General features: G+C 49.3%; 3 protein-coding genes and 1 pseudogene across 4 annotated transcripts; 1 reads left to right on the top strand and 3 right to left on the bottom strand.

Annotated features, from left to right (window-relative positions):
* Positions 1-693: 693 nt before the first annotated feature.
* On the bottom strand, positions 694-1,806 carry GCG54_00000650 (uncharacterized protein; the record flags this gene model as incomplete). The annotated part of the gene is made up of 1 exon (XM_045400784.1): positions 694-1,806. The coding sequence occupies one exon, from the start codon at positions 1,804-1,806 to the stop codon at positions 694-696; it is 1,113 nt and encodes a 370-aa protein (XP_045263457.1).
* A 977-nt stretch (positions 1,807-2,783) lies between these two features.
* Positions 2,784-3,626, bottom strand: GCG54_00000649 (annotated as a pseudogene). The gene is made up of 2 exons: positions 3,127-3,626; positions 2,784-3,058 (listed from the first exon to the last, which is right to left on the bottom strand). Coding segments are annotated over exons 1-2 (775 nt in total).
* Positions 3,627-4,850: 1,224 nt separating this feature from the next.
* Positions 4,851-9,050, top strand: GCG54_00000648 (uncharacterized protein; the record flags this gene model as incomplete). The annotated part of the gene is made up of 3 exons (XM_045400783.1): positions 4,851-6,333; positions 6,449-6,836; positions 6,896-9,050. The coding sequence occupies 3 exons, from the start codon at positions 4,851-4,853 to the stop codon at positions 9,048-9,050; spliced, it is 4,026 nt and encodes a 1,341-aa protein (XP_045263456.1).
* A 181-nt stretch (positions 9,051-9,231) lies between these two features.
* Positions 9,232-10,086, bottom strand: GCG54_00000647 (Protein MOTHER of FT and TFL1-like 1; the record flags this gene model as incomplete). Its single annotated transcript, XM_045400782.1, has 2 exons — positions 9,232-9,758; positions 9,834-10,086. 2 exons carry the CDS (start codon positions 10,084-10,086, stop codon positions 9,232-9,234), a joined length of 780 nt encoding a protein of 259 aa, XP_045263455.1.
* Positions 10,087-13,717: the final 3,631 nt, after the last annotated feature.

Below are 13,717 nucleotides of genomic sequence, written 5' to 3'. Positions count from 1 at the left end.
TTTACCGCGAAGTTGACTTGAGAGGTGCTCTAAATGTTCCACACAATATCGACGGTGGTTTAATACAGCCACCAAGAAGCCGCTTCTGAGCCAATTGGCTGCCTGGTGCTCTATCTCGGCGGCCGATGGAGCTTATCTTCAAAGGCAGGGGATGGTATCAATATGAACATCCCATCGGTCCATTTTGTCGCCGATTGTCGTCAGACGGATGCGCCAGCATGGGTCGACGGAGCGGGTAAGGACAACTTATCAGACCCTTTACCCCGGATTCTCTTGAGTGTGTTGGGAGTGGCAGGGGTGCTTCTCATGCAGGCGACTACGTCACTGTATGGTTGGTTGATAGGGTGTCGGACAAAAGTCCGACTTTCGGGCCATCCGCCGCGGCTACGGACCGCGTCCTATCTTTCAACACACGACGCTGTCGGCTCTCACTTGGCAATGACGAAAGCAGAGACGACAACGACAGTAGAAGGCGAGTATCAAACACATGAGCTCCGTAGGGCGATATCAAAGTATAGTCTCATTGTAATTCCTAACTAAACAGCTCGAGGTGAGCAAAGTAATGACACACCCAATCTCTATCGATGATGTCTCCACGGTTTCATTCCAACCAAGAAGTATGCGCTCGGAATACACATACAAGACCGGAACATAAAATGACTGTTCACAATTCCCCCATAGGTACAAGCGCAATTACCAGCAAAGAACGTCGTGTGTGCATTGGCTCTCGACGATAACCTCGGAGTAGATAGGGTGGAGAGCCTGGAAGGCAGATGCAATAGCTGAGTTGTAAGCTTCGTTGAACTTGGTATTGTTGCACTCGTTGCAGTGAATTCCGAGACTGGGCTCCGGCCACATCATCTCGTAACCCATATATCCTTTGACCTCGCCACTGATGGTGTCGGTGACGGTCAGATTGAAAGTTGTAGGGAGGACGACGGTATCATCAGAAGTGTCGTTGGCAAAAGGGGCTGCTCCGTGGTTGTGGAAGAAGAGACCATCGGAGGCAGGAAGAGAGCCAAGGTTCTTAAAGACGTTGAAGAGGACCGGCAGGATGTTGAGAGGAGTGCCATAAGAACCCTTGCATCGAGCTATAACCGACGAGTTCATGCGATTGGCGAAGGGGTTGGGGCTGCAGATTCCCTCCGTGGTGAAGATGATGCTGCTGAGGAAGTGATTGATGGTGCCGTACCAGACCGCAGGACGGGGGCTGACGTCGACCTTGACGCCCAAGATGCCGCCGAAGGACACATTGGCAGGAGGAGCAGGAGGTATGGTGAACACAGTGCCGTTGTCGGGAGTGGTGCCCACAGACCAAGGCGTCGGGCCATCCTCGCGGTGGTTGCAGACGAAGGCAGATTGGCAGCTTGTGGAGCCGGTTGCACTAGTTCCGACAGGTCGCCCACGGTAGGTGTAGCACCAGAGAGTGGTGCTACCATCCTTGGTGCTCATGGCTTTGCCGGCACGGAGGGGCTCGGGTGTGCCGTCCTCGATCCAGGCAGACCATGTCTCGCCGTTGGAGAAGGTCGCAGATGCACCTTTGAAGTTCCAGGGGTACTCGCCATTGCCGTAAGGCATCTCGACCATCATGTCTGGGGAGAAGAATCCAGTCTCATCAGAAGAAGGCCAGATGGGGCCCTTGTACCAGTTCATCTGGCGGGAGGTGGACCAAGATTCGTTGAGTGGGTTGGTACCAATGCCACAGTCAGCCAGAACGAGATTCTGATTGGGGTTGGTCATGGCGAAGGATGGCTGGATGATGGAAGACATAGCTGAGGCGGCGTGGAGAGTGTTGATGAGAGCCATTTCGAAGGAGTTCAACGGGAGCTGAGGTTGAAACGAGAGTATTGGGAGTCCAAAAGGTCCAAAATTGAGGTGATAGGTGACGTGGTCCAAGAACGAGAGGTTGAAGGATTGACGTTGTCGAGGTTGAAAGAAGATGGAGGTCGGAGGAAATGGGGAGAAGAGAAGTCAAGAAACCCAGAGGCAAACCAGCCGTCGGATACCAGTCCTTCCCGTTCTTGTTTGCAGCTTCTCTTCCGAGTCGAGGCTGTGTTTCATACCAAATCACGCCCCCTTGGCGGGAATTCCGAATCCCAATGAGGAAGCCATGTGGTTGAGGGCAGAGAAGGAAGTGACGTCGATAGCCATGTCAATCTTGTATGTGCAACCTACAGACGGAAGCCACTCCGGCAGGTCTTGCCCCGGCGACCTTGCTGTATCACGGCGCGGAAGAAACACAGCAACGTCCCGATGTTTTGTTGCACCCGCCTGGCAGGCGCATGATCGAGAGTCGCGGCGGCGAAGGGCAGGTGTCACCATGCCATCTGCGGTTTGCTGAATGGTCACGGTCATTGTGGTTTTGACTCATCTATGAGGCAGGAAAGGGGTCATTTATCTTCCTGTGCTACTTCTTGTGGATTGAAATATTACGGTGGCCGCATGTATCACCATTATTGGATCGCGCTTGGCCTTCCACCAGTGTGGATCGAGTTTACTTTAGTACACAGGAAGTCGAATTGCAGGCACACAAAGACGAGTCCATATCTAATGAGAAGCGTCATCTTATATCCATGTGATAAGTATGACTGCGATCGTGAGTGGAATATGGCTCGTATTGCAGTGGAATTCCATATCACATCCATATAGCCCAGATCGATAGAAAGCACGGGCAAGCGCGTAAGCTACGAACCCTCGGTAGACTGTGTATTCATCCACCGGTGTCAACAGCATGGGAACATATGTCTCAACCCATTCTGTGTGTACAGGCTCAGGGAACTTATTCATTCGCCTGACTTTGCAGTATCCCAGTATGCCGGGTACCATCCCGACTGTTCCCAGTCAATGATGGCCGCGATTCTCGGACGTGGCCCTGGTGTCAGCATGATATTTGGAGGGAGAAGAGCAGCATGCGTGAATACGATGAGCATCTCGCTGCGAATCCCGATGCGGCAAGTATCGTGGAATTTCTCGACGGCATTTGGGTCTTCGAATGGCCCAGTATTTTCGGGATAATCCCGAAGCATGACCTCGTTCAAAGGCTGCTTCAAGTGGCTGCCTTTATGGTTGAAGGCAAGGTCAGACTTGGTACATTGTGTTTCCTAAAAAGAAGCAAATCGAGCTCACCGATGTACCTTTCACTCTCATCTTGCTTCCAAGCTCTCCATGCATGCCCCATGACCCTCAGCTCCTTACAGACAGCCAGTCGTGCGTCTTCGGCCATGTCACTCCATCTTTCCTCCAGAGTATCTCCCTCAACCAAGGACATGTATATTTCACCTGACGTCCATCCTCTGCCCAGCCAAACACTTCAGGGACCGCCACTTCGCCTTGGAGCTTCTCACGAACCATGATTTGAGTCGATGCCTCGACAATGGTCACAAAGCGCCCGTATTTGATGAAAAGACCAAGATCACGAATGATGACGGGCGGTGGACAGTCGAACTCATCTGAGCAGGGATCGCCCGTTGCAACGTTGATGGCTCTGACTTCGGCTGGGGTGGGAAGTGTAGCCCGGGATGCTCTTTGAAGAAGCTTAATTCCGTGTAGATTGTCGTAGGAGGTGCAGTAGACGAATCGCTAGAAGTCGTTGCCGACCGCGATGGGTCTGTGTTCTCGGTTGTCATTGTGCTTGTGGATGAATTTCAACTGATTGCTCTAATGTTGTCGAATTTCAAGCTTTTTTTTTTGGACGTCGTTTTCCTTGGACGGTTGGCTGGTTGGTTCTAGCCGCCGTTGTCTCTGATGGCGGGGCAGTGCACGCGGATGCCTGCTCGTCGCATGCAATCCGATTCGCCTGATGCTAAGAAAACCAGCATGCTTTCCACCTACAAACCAGATATATTCAGTGTACGAGGCATTGGAGTTTGCAATTCACTTCTACACGTGGCGGACTGGGCTGGTCCTCGCAAGCATCGGCGACGTGGTTGATACTATTTCCGTATGGTCTCGACAAGGACAAGCCTTGGTGATTATGAGCTTATTCAGAGCGCAGAGTTCAGCGTAACCTGCATCCAGTTGCCGGTAGTTGACAAAAGGTAAGACCAACGCATCTTACCATATCAAACGGTGAGTTTTCTTTTCATGAAAGTTTGGCCATGTCATGAAAAAGGAGTTGGGCTGCCATCTGAAATTCCGCTATGAAGGTCCGCTGTGATGCAGAACCAAAGTGGACCTCAAGCTCAGCTCCAGCAGCGAAGGCGGGGCAGATTGCCGGGAACACTGCAAATCAGCGCTTCTCCAGGGCACAGACGTCGGTGAAGCAGCCGGCGGTGCCCCCAAGACCCCTAAAAATAAGAGCCAGCCCGCATGGGGGAGTGGGGCGCTGCTTATTCACGGCGCACCACTGCGACCACGCCCGGATCTGAAAGGCTTCCTTCCTCGAGAACGGGACCAACGAGAGACAGCTTGACGCACCTCAGCCGCACTCGGCCTCAATCGAGACTAGCTGACACCACCAATTCCTTCACTCCTGTGACTATCGGTTGAAACCATGTCGCCAAAAACGCCCTGCGCCACGTTGACTCCGTCGCCCTTCTCCTCGTTGTCGCGACGCGGACGGCAGCGCTGTCAATCCTCGACCTTCTCTCGCGACGACGCGACCATGTCTTCTCGAGAGTGCGACTGACGACTGCCATCTTGACGCAGCCAGCGGGCAGATCTCTTTATTCGCACTTAGTCTCTGCGGTGTGACGATACGAGCTGCGTAGGAGCTCCGGATCACCAGTTCCCGAGCAAGCCTAAGAGCTCGACCTCGCACAGTCAGTACCTCGACGACGATAACCCCAATCTCGACGAAAGCTTGATGCCAGCAGCCCTCCCAATACTCCAGCAGACAACATTCAGCAGCCATGGCGGCTCTTCCTCCCAACTGGGAATGGGATTATGATGGCACCCGCTGGTTCTACCGCTACAAGCCAAATGGCCACGTCCAATTCCACTTCCCCAAGGAGGGCGACGAGTTTCCCGACTTTTTCGACGCCATGTCCCCAATTCCCGATCTCTCACCCGAAGAGAAGCTCGAGAGTCAGCAGCAGATGAAGAGACGGACCGGTAGTGACCCGGACCCGAAGTCCAAGATGCATGCGACTGGAGGGCCCCTGGCCGACTTTGGGATGAGCAGGAGCGGTTTCGGGGGGCCGCTTGACGACGACGATGGGTCAGGATTCTTTTACCAACCCGAGAACTTGATGTATCTCGGACCTGGCGCATACAACGATATGAGTCCTCTGGCTGACGAGGATGAGCGGGACGAGATCCCGAGGGATAGGCGCAAAAGCAGGGACAGCGCCAGCCCCAAGAAGGAGAGGACGACGCTGGAGCTGGCTGGAAGCGACAAAACGGGAGTTTCGCCTCTGCAAAGCGAGACAAACACACCATCCATAAAGAACAGCGTTCCCGTTCGAGAATCTGCCATCGTACCAGAGTCAGTGGCAGAGGAGGCTGTGCTGATCATCAACACCCAAGAACTTCCCGGGCCAAGTCAACCAACGATCCCGTCTCCCGGAGTACCACTGCTCGACTCCGTCGAGAAGCCCCGTCCAACAGCTGCGCCACCCGTCCAGTCACAACCTTGGGGCCCTGTCGGATTCGTGGCAGAGATGGCAACAGAACATACCGCGCCTGCGCACATTGAGACGCACCCAGACCCAGTCGAGATGGGCGACAACGCTGTCCTCGCACCGATAGAGACGCGGATCATGGACCCTGACATTGCTGAGCTTCCCGAAAGAACCAGTCCATCAGATGCTAAACCACCTGCCTCATCAACTCACGACCTTTTACATCAGACGAGCATGAGTGATCATGCCCTTTACGGAGCTACCTTTGGTACAGGTTCAAGACCCCAGAACTCCTCACCAACGAATTCTGGAAAGGCGAGGACCAGTACGCGGCCTCTCGCTGTACCGCCAAAGCTTCCTCTTGATGACTCCCTACCGGAGGTCGTTCCACACCAGACCCAAAGCTCTACGTCCACGCCGACTACCCAACCATTCAGTATCAAACGGAAACCTTCAAAGACGGGAGCCAAACAGGGCACTTTTAAGCCATACGTCCCTGGATCTACGCCGAACCCCATTCCCGACAAGTCGCAACCCAAAGAACCTGAGTTTGTGCGCCGCGACCACCGAAATTCTTTGGCACGAGAGGCATCGTTGATGTTGGGGCCCCGCCAGAGCTACGAGACATCAAACATGCCTTCGGTTTTGCAGCCTCCGCAGATACCCCCGAAGCAACCGTTGGAATCCACCCAAACGCTCTATCAACACCCCGTGAATCCTGCGAGGCCCGATGCAACACGAACGCAAACCGAACCGTCTGGGGTTCTCACCGGTATGATGCATTCGTCGGGGCCCTCCAAGGGTCCCTTACAATATGTACCATCCGTGCTAAAGCCTGCGAGAGGTCGGCCGCAGGAGGCACCGACAACTCTACCCCCACCACCTAGCACGAAACAAGTACTTTCGGGATCTACCCAATTCGCAGCCTTCCGACCCGGAGTCCACGCCGCAACGCCGGCGCCGGGGCAAATCCCCCACCCCCTCGCTCCGACCCACGTTCCGCAGTCTTTCTCGGGTCCTCGGCCGTGTGTCCAGCGTGTCGAGACTGCGCCCGCAGATCATCATACGGCTGGAGATCATGCACCTACCACCCAATTTGGGACTCGACCTTCTGCAGTGCCGACTTTACCTGCGTTTTTGCAGCGGCCTACGGGCCAAGCCGACTCTGCTCGTCAACCCGCAAGCCGATCACAACAACACGCTTCATCGTTCAGTGCACGAGCAAGATCGAGGTCTGATCTTCCCCAACCTCTTCACAATGCTCATGATACACCTGTATCTACGATCGGCCAAGTTCAACCTCCACCAAGACCTGGCTCGGCGGCGATTCCTAGGGCTGAATCCCCGCCTAAGACTAGCATTGCTACTCGCCCACAATCGGCTATGGACTTTATGCAGGGCCGGCCTGATCCTAGGATAGACAGAGTGATCAACCAGACGACGCCAACTCCGCCTCCAGATAGACCAAGACAGACCTCATATGCCTCTAGCGAGGTGTCGTCATTAGGGCCCCCGTCGGGAAGTCAATCGTCAGGGCTACCATTCCAGACACCCTCGCCTTTAGAGAGTAACGGAAGACGGCCGTCTTCAGGCTTCTTCAGAACCGCGGATGCGAACGCAAGCCCCATGGAATCTGCCACAACCCCCGTGCCTCAAAGACAAAACCCGTTTGAGATACAGACTGCTCCTCTTCGATCCCCGGCATCAAGGCCAGCATCTCTTTCCGGCCCCTCTCCTACCTCGACACAGCCCACGACACCTGGATCCGCGGGCTTTGACACCACAGCGGGCACTCCTGAGGTTTCGGCCATGGTCTCGTCAAAGCCTTCACCTGGTGTCTCGCAGCATGCGTCAGGGACGCCTAGTGGACGCGCGGCCCAGAACAACATTGGTTCTTCTCAGTCGCCTACAGATCGTCGGCACTCTGTGCCTGCCGAGGGATTTGCGGTGATGGGTTCACAACCACTACCTGTGCAACCGGCGTCAAATGGGTCGTCTAAGTATGGACCTCAACAGCAACAACCACATCAGCAAGGCCAAGAGATCCCAAGGCCTCACTCTGCCCAGCCAGTCCCATCCACCTCAGGTGGTGGCAATCAGCCAGGAACACATATGCCGTATCCACTCGAAGAGGGCCAGAACATGCCGACACCGGGTAACCGTCCACAGCGCCCAACTGTCACGCCACCAACACAGCAGTTCCTTGGACCTGCTAGTCCTCGAACACCTGGGCATATTCTTCATCCAATTCAAGAGCACCATGACTCTGGCGCGATAAACCAAAATGCCTCGGGCACCGCTGCGTTCCAGAACACAGATTCTGCCCCTCGAGCATCCCCTGCAAGTGTCCGTCAACTGTCAACAGGATCATCCCAGTATCCGTCATCAGCGGAGTCACCCGGCGGGCAGGGCAACATGTTCGGCCGAGGAAATGTCACGACCATGCCTCAAGCGATGTCACCAGCGGTCGCGACTATGGGTCAGACGTACTCTCCTGTGCAGTCCAATCCGTTCCAAATTTCCCCAATCACTACGAGAATGCAGCCACCGGCTCAAGTGATGCGCCCGGGATCCACACCACAGGTCATGCCACATGGCAAGGACAAGGAGAAAGGAGGCTGGCTTTCCAAGATAATGAAGGGTTCCGGTAAGCCAAACGTGCTGCAAAAGCCACCACCGTCCCTGAATAATGGCCCAGCGTTGCCTCACTCGCCAAATACTACTCGACCGGCACAAGGTCATAACACAGGACGAGTCGTAACGCAGCAACCCAACCAAGCAACCTACAATCAGCAAGCCCCAGCTGCATTTCAGCAAATACAGCAGCATGTTACGTCTGAGCCAGTGTCTAGATCTCAGAACTTCGTTCCACCCCCGGCCGGGCCCATTCTGGCGCCGCCTACCGGTGGCCCAGAGTCCATGGTGAAGATGCAACAGGTTCCGGCAGTCGAGGCACCCCAGGTAGCTCCAACGCTACAAGTCGGTCAATCGCAACGAGCTGATGCTACACAAAGCGTGGAGAAAACAGTCTCTAGTTTGCCCCCTCGTGGGCTGTCACAGGCAACTGTGGCACCGAGTGAACACACAGCAGACAACATGTCCGATGCCGCATCCGTATCTGCCATCTCTGTCTCTACAATGGACGTATCCGAGGCTCAGGCGCAGCCTGTGTTGAAGCCCCAACTTGTCACGGTTGAGAAGGCTCCCTCTTTGCCTGATAAACAACAGCTACCTTCGCGGGTTGCGGCAGCTTCCGGCTCGTTATCTCAGTCAACACCCAAGACTGCGGATTCAGCGATCAGCTCCCAACCTTCTGTGGAAAGCGGGCTCACTGTTGAGCCTCTGTTCTCGAAGAGAAAGAGCGTTGCCGTCGCCCCGCCAGTGCCCATTGTGCCTCCGGCTCCTGCCGCTAACGACAAGTGGGCTAAGAAGCCTGCGGTTGACTATTCTGGTGACGATTGGGGCGATGACCCATGGGATTACGCGTAGGCAAGCAATGCACGACATCATCCCTATTTTCCATAGTATCTACCTTTGAGATCCATACCCAAACAAATTGAAGAAACCTTTGCCAAATTACCCCAGTCCCTTTCCAACAATCGTGTTCATCAAGGATATGGGAAACTCATTAACTACATTAACTCGAAGTAGCGGACCATCAGCTCTGCCACTACTCCTTCACCGGCAACAAATTCAAAATCCCACTCAACAAATCCGTCCTCAACGCCGTCCCGTTCTGTGCCCCGACATACCCGACCCCAGAGCTCGTACACCCCGGCACCAAAGCACACACACTACTCCCCAGCCCCTCCCTCATGAAGTTCCCGCCCACCAGCACCAGCCCCGCCTGCTGCACGTACGCCGCCAAATCGAACGGCGCGCGGGCGACGTCTTCTACCAGGTTCAGCGCCGGCGGCTTGTACTCTCCCGAACCGGCGGGCTGCCGGAAGAGCAGCGAGACGTAACGGTGCGGGGCGACGGAGAGCGGGGTCAGCGGCATGTAGCGCGCTTGGGTCACGGGCGATTGGGCGAAGACGCAGGAGGGCTGGAGGTTGTAGATTATGTGGTGGAGGTAGGAGCGCAGGAGCGGCAGGGAGGGGCCCGGGGCGTCGGGGTCGATTTGGATGTAGGTGTATTTTGTGGAGGGGGGGTGGAGGGGTTCGGGGGGGAAGGAGATTGTTGGTTCTTGGAGGGTTTCTGTTGCGTTTGTCATTAGCCGCATGGTTTGGTTTAGGTAGAGGGGGAAGGGAAATGGATGGAGGAGGGGCGTACGAAGAGCAGAGAAGGTGTTGCCGAGGTTCTCTGGGATGTTACCGTAGAGCACCTGGAGCTCGGTTGTTGGGTTGATGGAGGTGAGGACGTCGGCGACTATGCCGGAGGACTGGAACGCAGCGCGGACCTGGGCGGCGCGGGTTGCGGGGAGGCCTACTGTTGGGCATATCGGGGGCAGGAGGATGCTTAGGGGCGAGGCTGAGGAGAGGGATGCCGCGAGAAGCGGGAGGAGGTTCGTGGTTTGGGGCTTCATGGCGTCGTGTTGTTGAGGGATGGAGTTGAGGTAAACCTGGGGATATTGGGATTCTTCCCACTCAGCAGCTGAAATGCGGTCCGTATTATATACGTCTTGATGTCTCCATTTTCGAGTGCTTGAACTGGACTGACGTCGTCGGAAATGGATCAGAGACATCGCAGACGCTAAGAGAAAGCCATCCCGCCAAGACGACGTTGTGTCTGGCTCGTCTCCCCGAATGCACTGCCAAGATAGATTCTGGAGGTTGTTGCTTCCGGGACGAGGAAAGATGATCGGCGGACAAGATATTGAGGCTGAATCTTTTGGCGGGGGAGGGTGGTGCCGCTGACGGACTTGTGTTAGCGTGGAGCCACATTTGAGATGTCTTGGAGTGTGATATGACATCAGGTGTTACAGTGACTGTTATTTATTGTTTTTGGGACTGAAATACCGTCTTCTGATCAATTTCATGGGACATTTGAGAAAACCATTTGACTTACGAACTGGACGTGTTGGACATCTGAGCAAGCACTAAAAGCTCTTCAATGTTGACTTCCTTTTTGTTTTGTTTCTTGCTGAAATCACGCTTACTCTATCCAGACTAGCTAGCTTCCCCCCCTTGCTTCCATAAAGGAACCACTCGCCTGGAATGTTCAGACTTCCAGGTGAGTTCATAGCTTAATCCACCCCTTGAGAATTACAGATTGATACCACAAGGGGCCTCTTAAAACACACCCCCCCTTAATTACTGCCCACCCTAGATGTAGCGCAAACTCTATGAGGAGCCTAGAAACCTAATATTAGTGATTACCTCAGCTAATATTACTATAGTAATGTATACTACTAGTTATTATAAGAATATTTAAGGTATCTCACGACGTACGTAATACTACTAGCTAGGTAATACGTTAAGTATATATACTACAGTAGTAGTAGTAGCGCCTACCTAGCTGCCTTATTAATAACTTATCTAAGCCTTATAAAAAAAACACACTTTTTACCTACCTATTCGCCTACTTACCTATAATAGATCGTATTAATCTTACTGCTACTACTAACTATACCTATAGCCCTCCTCCTACCTCTAACATTAGGTATAATAACTTTAAAGCTCTCTCTAAGGCCTTATATGCTTATACTTATACTAATAGTTACACTATAAAGGTTACTAAGTATTACAGGCTTAATAAGACCCTTACTTACCACTCTAGGGTGGTCTTTAAGTATAGTAAGGTGTATATATATATAAGTTATACTACTACTTAGGAAGACTACTACTAAGAGACCTCTTTATAGCTAACTAGGTACCCCTTCTACTTTAGTGTTACTAAAAATCCTAATAGCTCTTATATTATTATACTAATTAATAACCCTACAGCTGCTATTTATAACTACCTATAGGTTAATACTACTAGGTTCACCTCTACTAGGTATGCTATACTTAAAGATATAGAAGAAGAGATTATTTTACTATACGCTATAGGTATTTAACCCTCTTAGATTATATTATACCTTTAGTATACTAATAGTAATGAGAACTTTATAGTCTCTTACTATAATATTAATAATACTCTAATTTATTATTATACTACCCTCTTTAGTGAGAAGACCTCTCTTAAGTAGCTCTTCTTTAAACTATAGGGGCTTAACTACTTCTTCTGCTATAAGTAGGGTCTGCAGGGGTATATTACTTATCTTTTTATTTAACTTTAATTTTATACTGAACTTCTCTACGCTTATTTAGACCTTTTAGTTATAGACTATATATATAAGACTAATTACTTTAATATATTACTTTTTAACTTTATTAATATTACCTCTTATAACTCTACGTTTAATACTAGCTTTACCTTTTTAAGTAGTGAAAAAGAGGCTAATTATTAGTAGGCTTTTAACTACCTTATAGAGGCTCTCACTAAATAAGATATTCTGTTACTTAGCTATATTACTACTGATTAGGAGCTTACCTTATTTTAAGCTTTTAATATAAGTTAGTTTAGTGAAGTGCTATATATATTTTATATATAGTATATCATTAAGAACATTTAACTTAAGGCTAAGATATACTTCCCTCGCCTAACTAAAGATAGTAATAAGTATAAAATAGACGACTAACTAAAGGCTTTTATAGCTATTTAGTAAGAGCTTTACACTTTATTAACCTAATAGATCTTTAATAAGAGGCTTACTACCTTCTAAGATAGTTATTAGCCTACTTACCTTATTATATATGCTATTAATACTTAGATTATGCCTTAGAAGTAAAAAATTATTGCTTTTTAGGTTAATTAATACCCCTACTTCAGTTATACTATCACCTCTACTATAGAAGGCTAGAATAGCATCCTTAAGCTATATTTATATAAGGGTAACTTATCTCTTAATAAGATCTTCCTTAATCTAAAAGATATATAGGCTAGTATTATAATTTAGATATTATAAGAGTAGGTAGTAAAGAAGAATAGATAACTTAACTTTACTAGTAAGGAAGTAATGCTTTTTAGCTATATTAAGAGCTTTATTTTACTAACTACCTTTAAATATATAGCTAATAACCTCTGAAGACTTATACTTAACTATTATAATAGGTAGGTTAGCTAGCTGCCCCCCCTACTAGTTAACGCTATGCCTTACCTACTTTATGCTATATAGAAGACTTATAGCCTGCCTTATTAGTATATACTCTACTGCTTAATATAGGGTAGTAACACCTTTAAGATTACTTAAGTTTACTACTATTAGTAGCTTTAACGCTATATAGACCTTAAGGCTGAGGCTTTAGTTAATAACCTACCTCTTCTTAAGCTAGAAGTTATTAAGGGTAAGGGCTGCCCTTATAGTGCGCCTAACTATAAGAAGGGCTATAGCGTTAATAGCACTTATTAAATCCCTATAGTAGCAGAAGTTAGTAAGTATATTAATTATAGAGATATTATCAGCCTAACTACTACTTAAGCTACTACTTAAGCTACTACTACTACTAATACTAAGCTTAAGCTTATAGTCACTCTAATAATTAAGATATCACTATTATTACTACTAGCTTTACTACTAATATTAACTACGCTAGTAGTATTAGTAGCAGACCTTCTGTTACTAATTACTTTAACTATAGACCTCAGCTTATAACACCTTAAAATATTAGGTATTAACCCCTATAAACTTAGTATAAAGGCCCTATAAGCTTATTAGTAATATAATAGCACTATGCCTAAAGATAAGAATAAGATTTATAAAGAAGTAGATATCTAGCTTAATAGTAATAAGGGGCTTATAGTTAAAGTTAAAGCTATTAAGATATAGGGTAGTAATACTAACTAGGACTACTAGGATAGCTAGTATTCTATAGTATTATAGTATAAAGTAAAGTTATATAAAGTTAAGTAGTAATAAACTATAGTAATAGTAAAGGTAGCTACTAGTAATATTAATATTATTAAGTTATTAGATTAAGCCCTCTAGAAGCTTTAGAAGGCTTAAATTAATAGTTATTCCTATTTCTATTAACCTTTTTAATTAAAATTATAAAAAATTTAGCTTTATTAAGTTATATTAATTACTATAATAAAAAATCTAAATTATAAAAGTTATATAAAGTTAATCCTTAGCCTCTAATTAGCTGAATCTAAGTGACTAGGTTCTAGAGGCC

The sequence above is a fragment of the Colletotrichum gloeosporioides genome (assembly GCF_011800055.1).
Source record: "Colletotrichum gloeosporioides strain Lc1 chromosome Unknown consensus_50, whole genome shotgun sequence".
Taxonomy (NCBI): Eukaryota; Fungi; Ascomycota; class Sordariomycetes; order Glomerellales; family Glomerellaceae; genus Colletotrichum; species Colletotrichum gloeosporioides.
The sequence above is the reverse complement of the archived record's forward strand: the minus strand, read 5'-3'. Positions and strand labels throughout refer to the sequence as shown.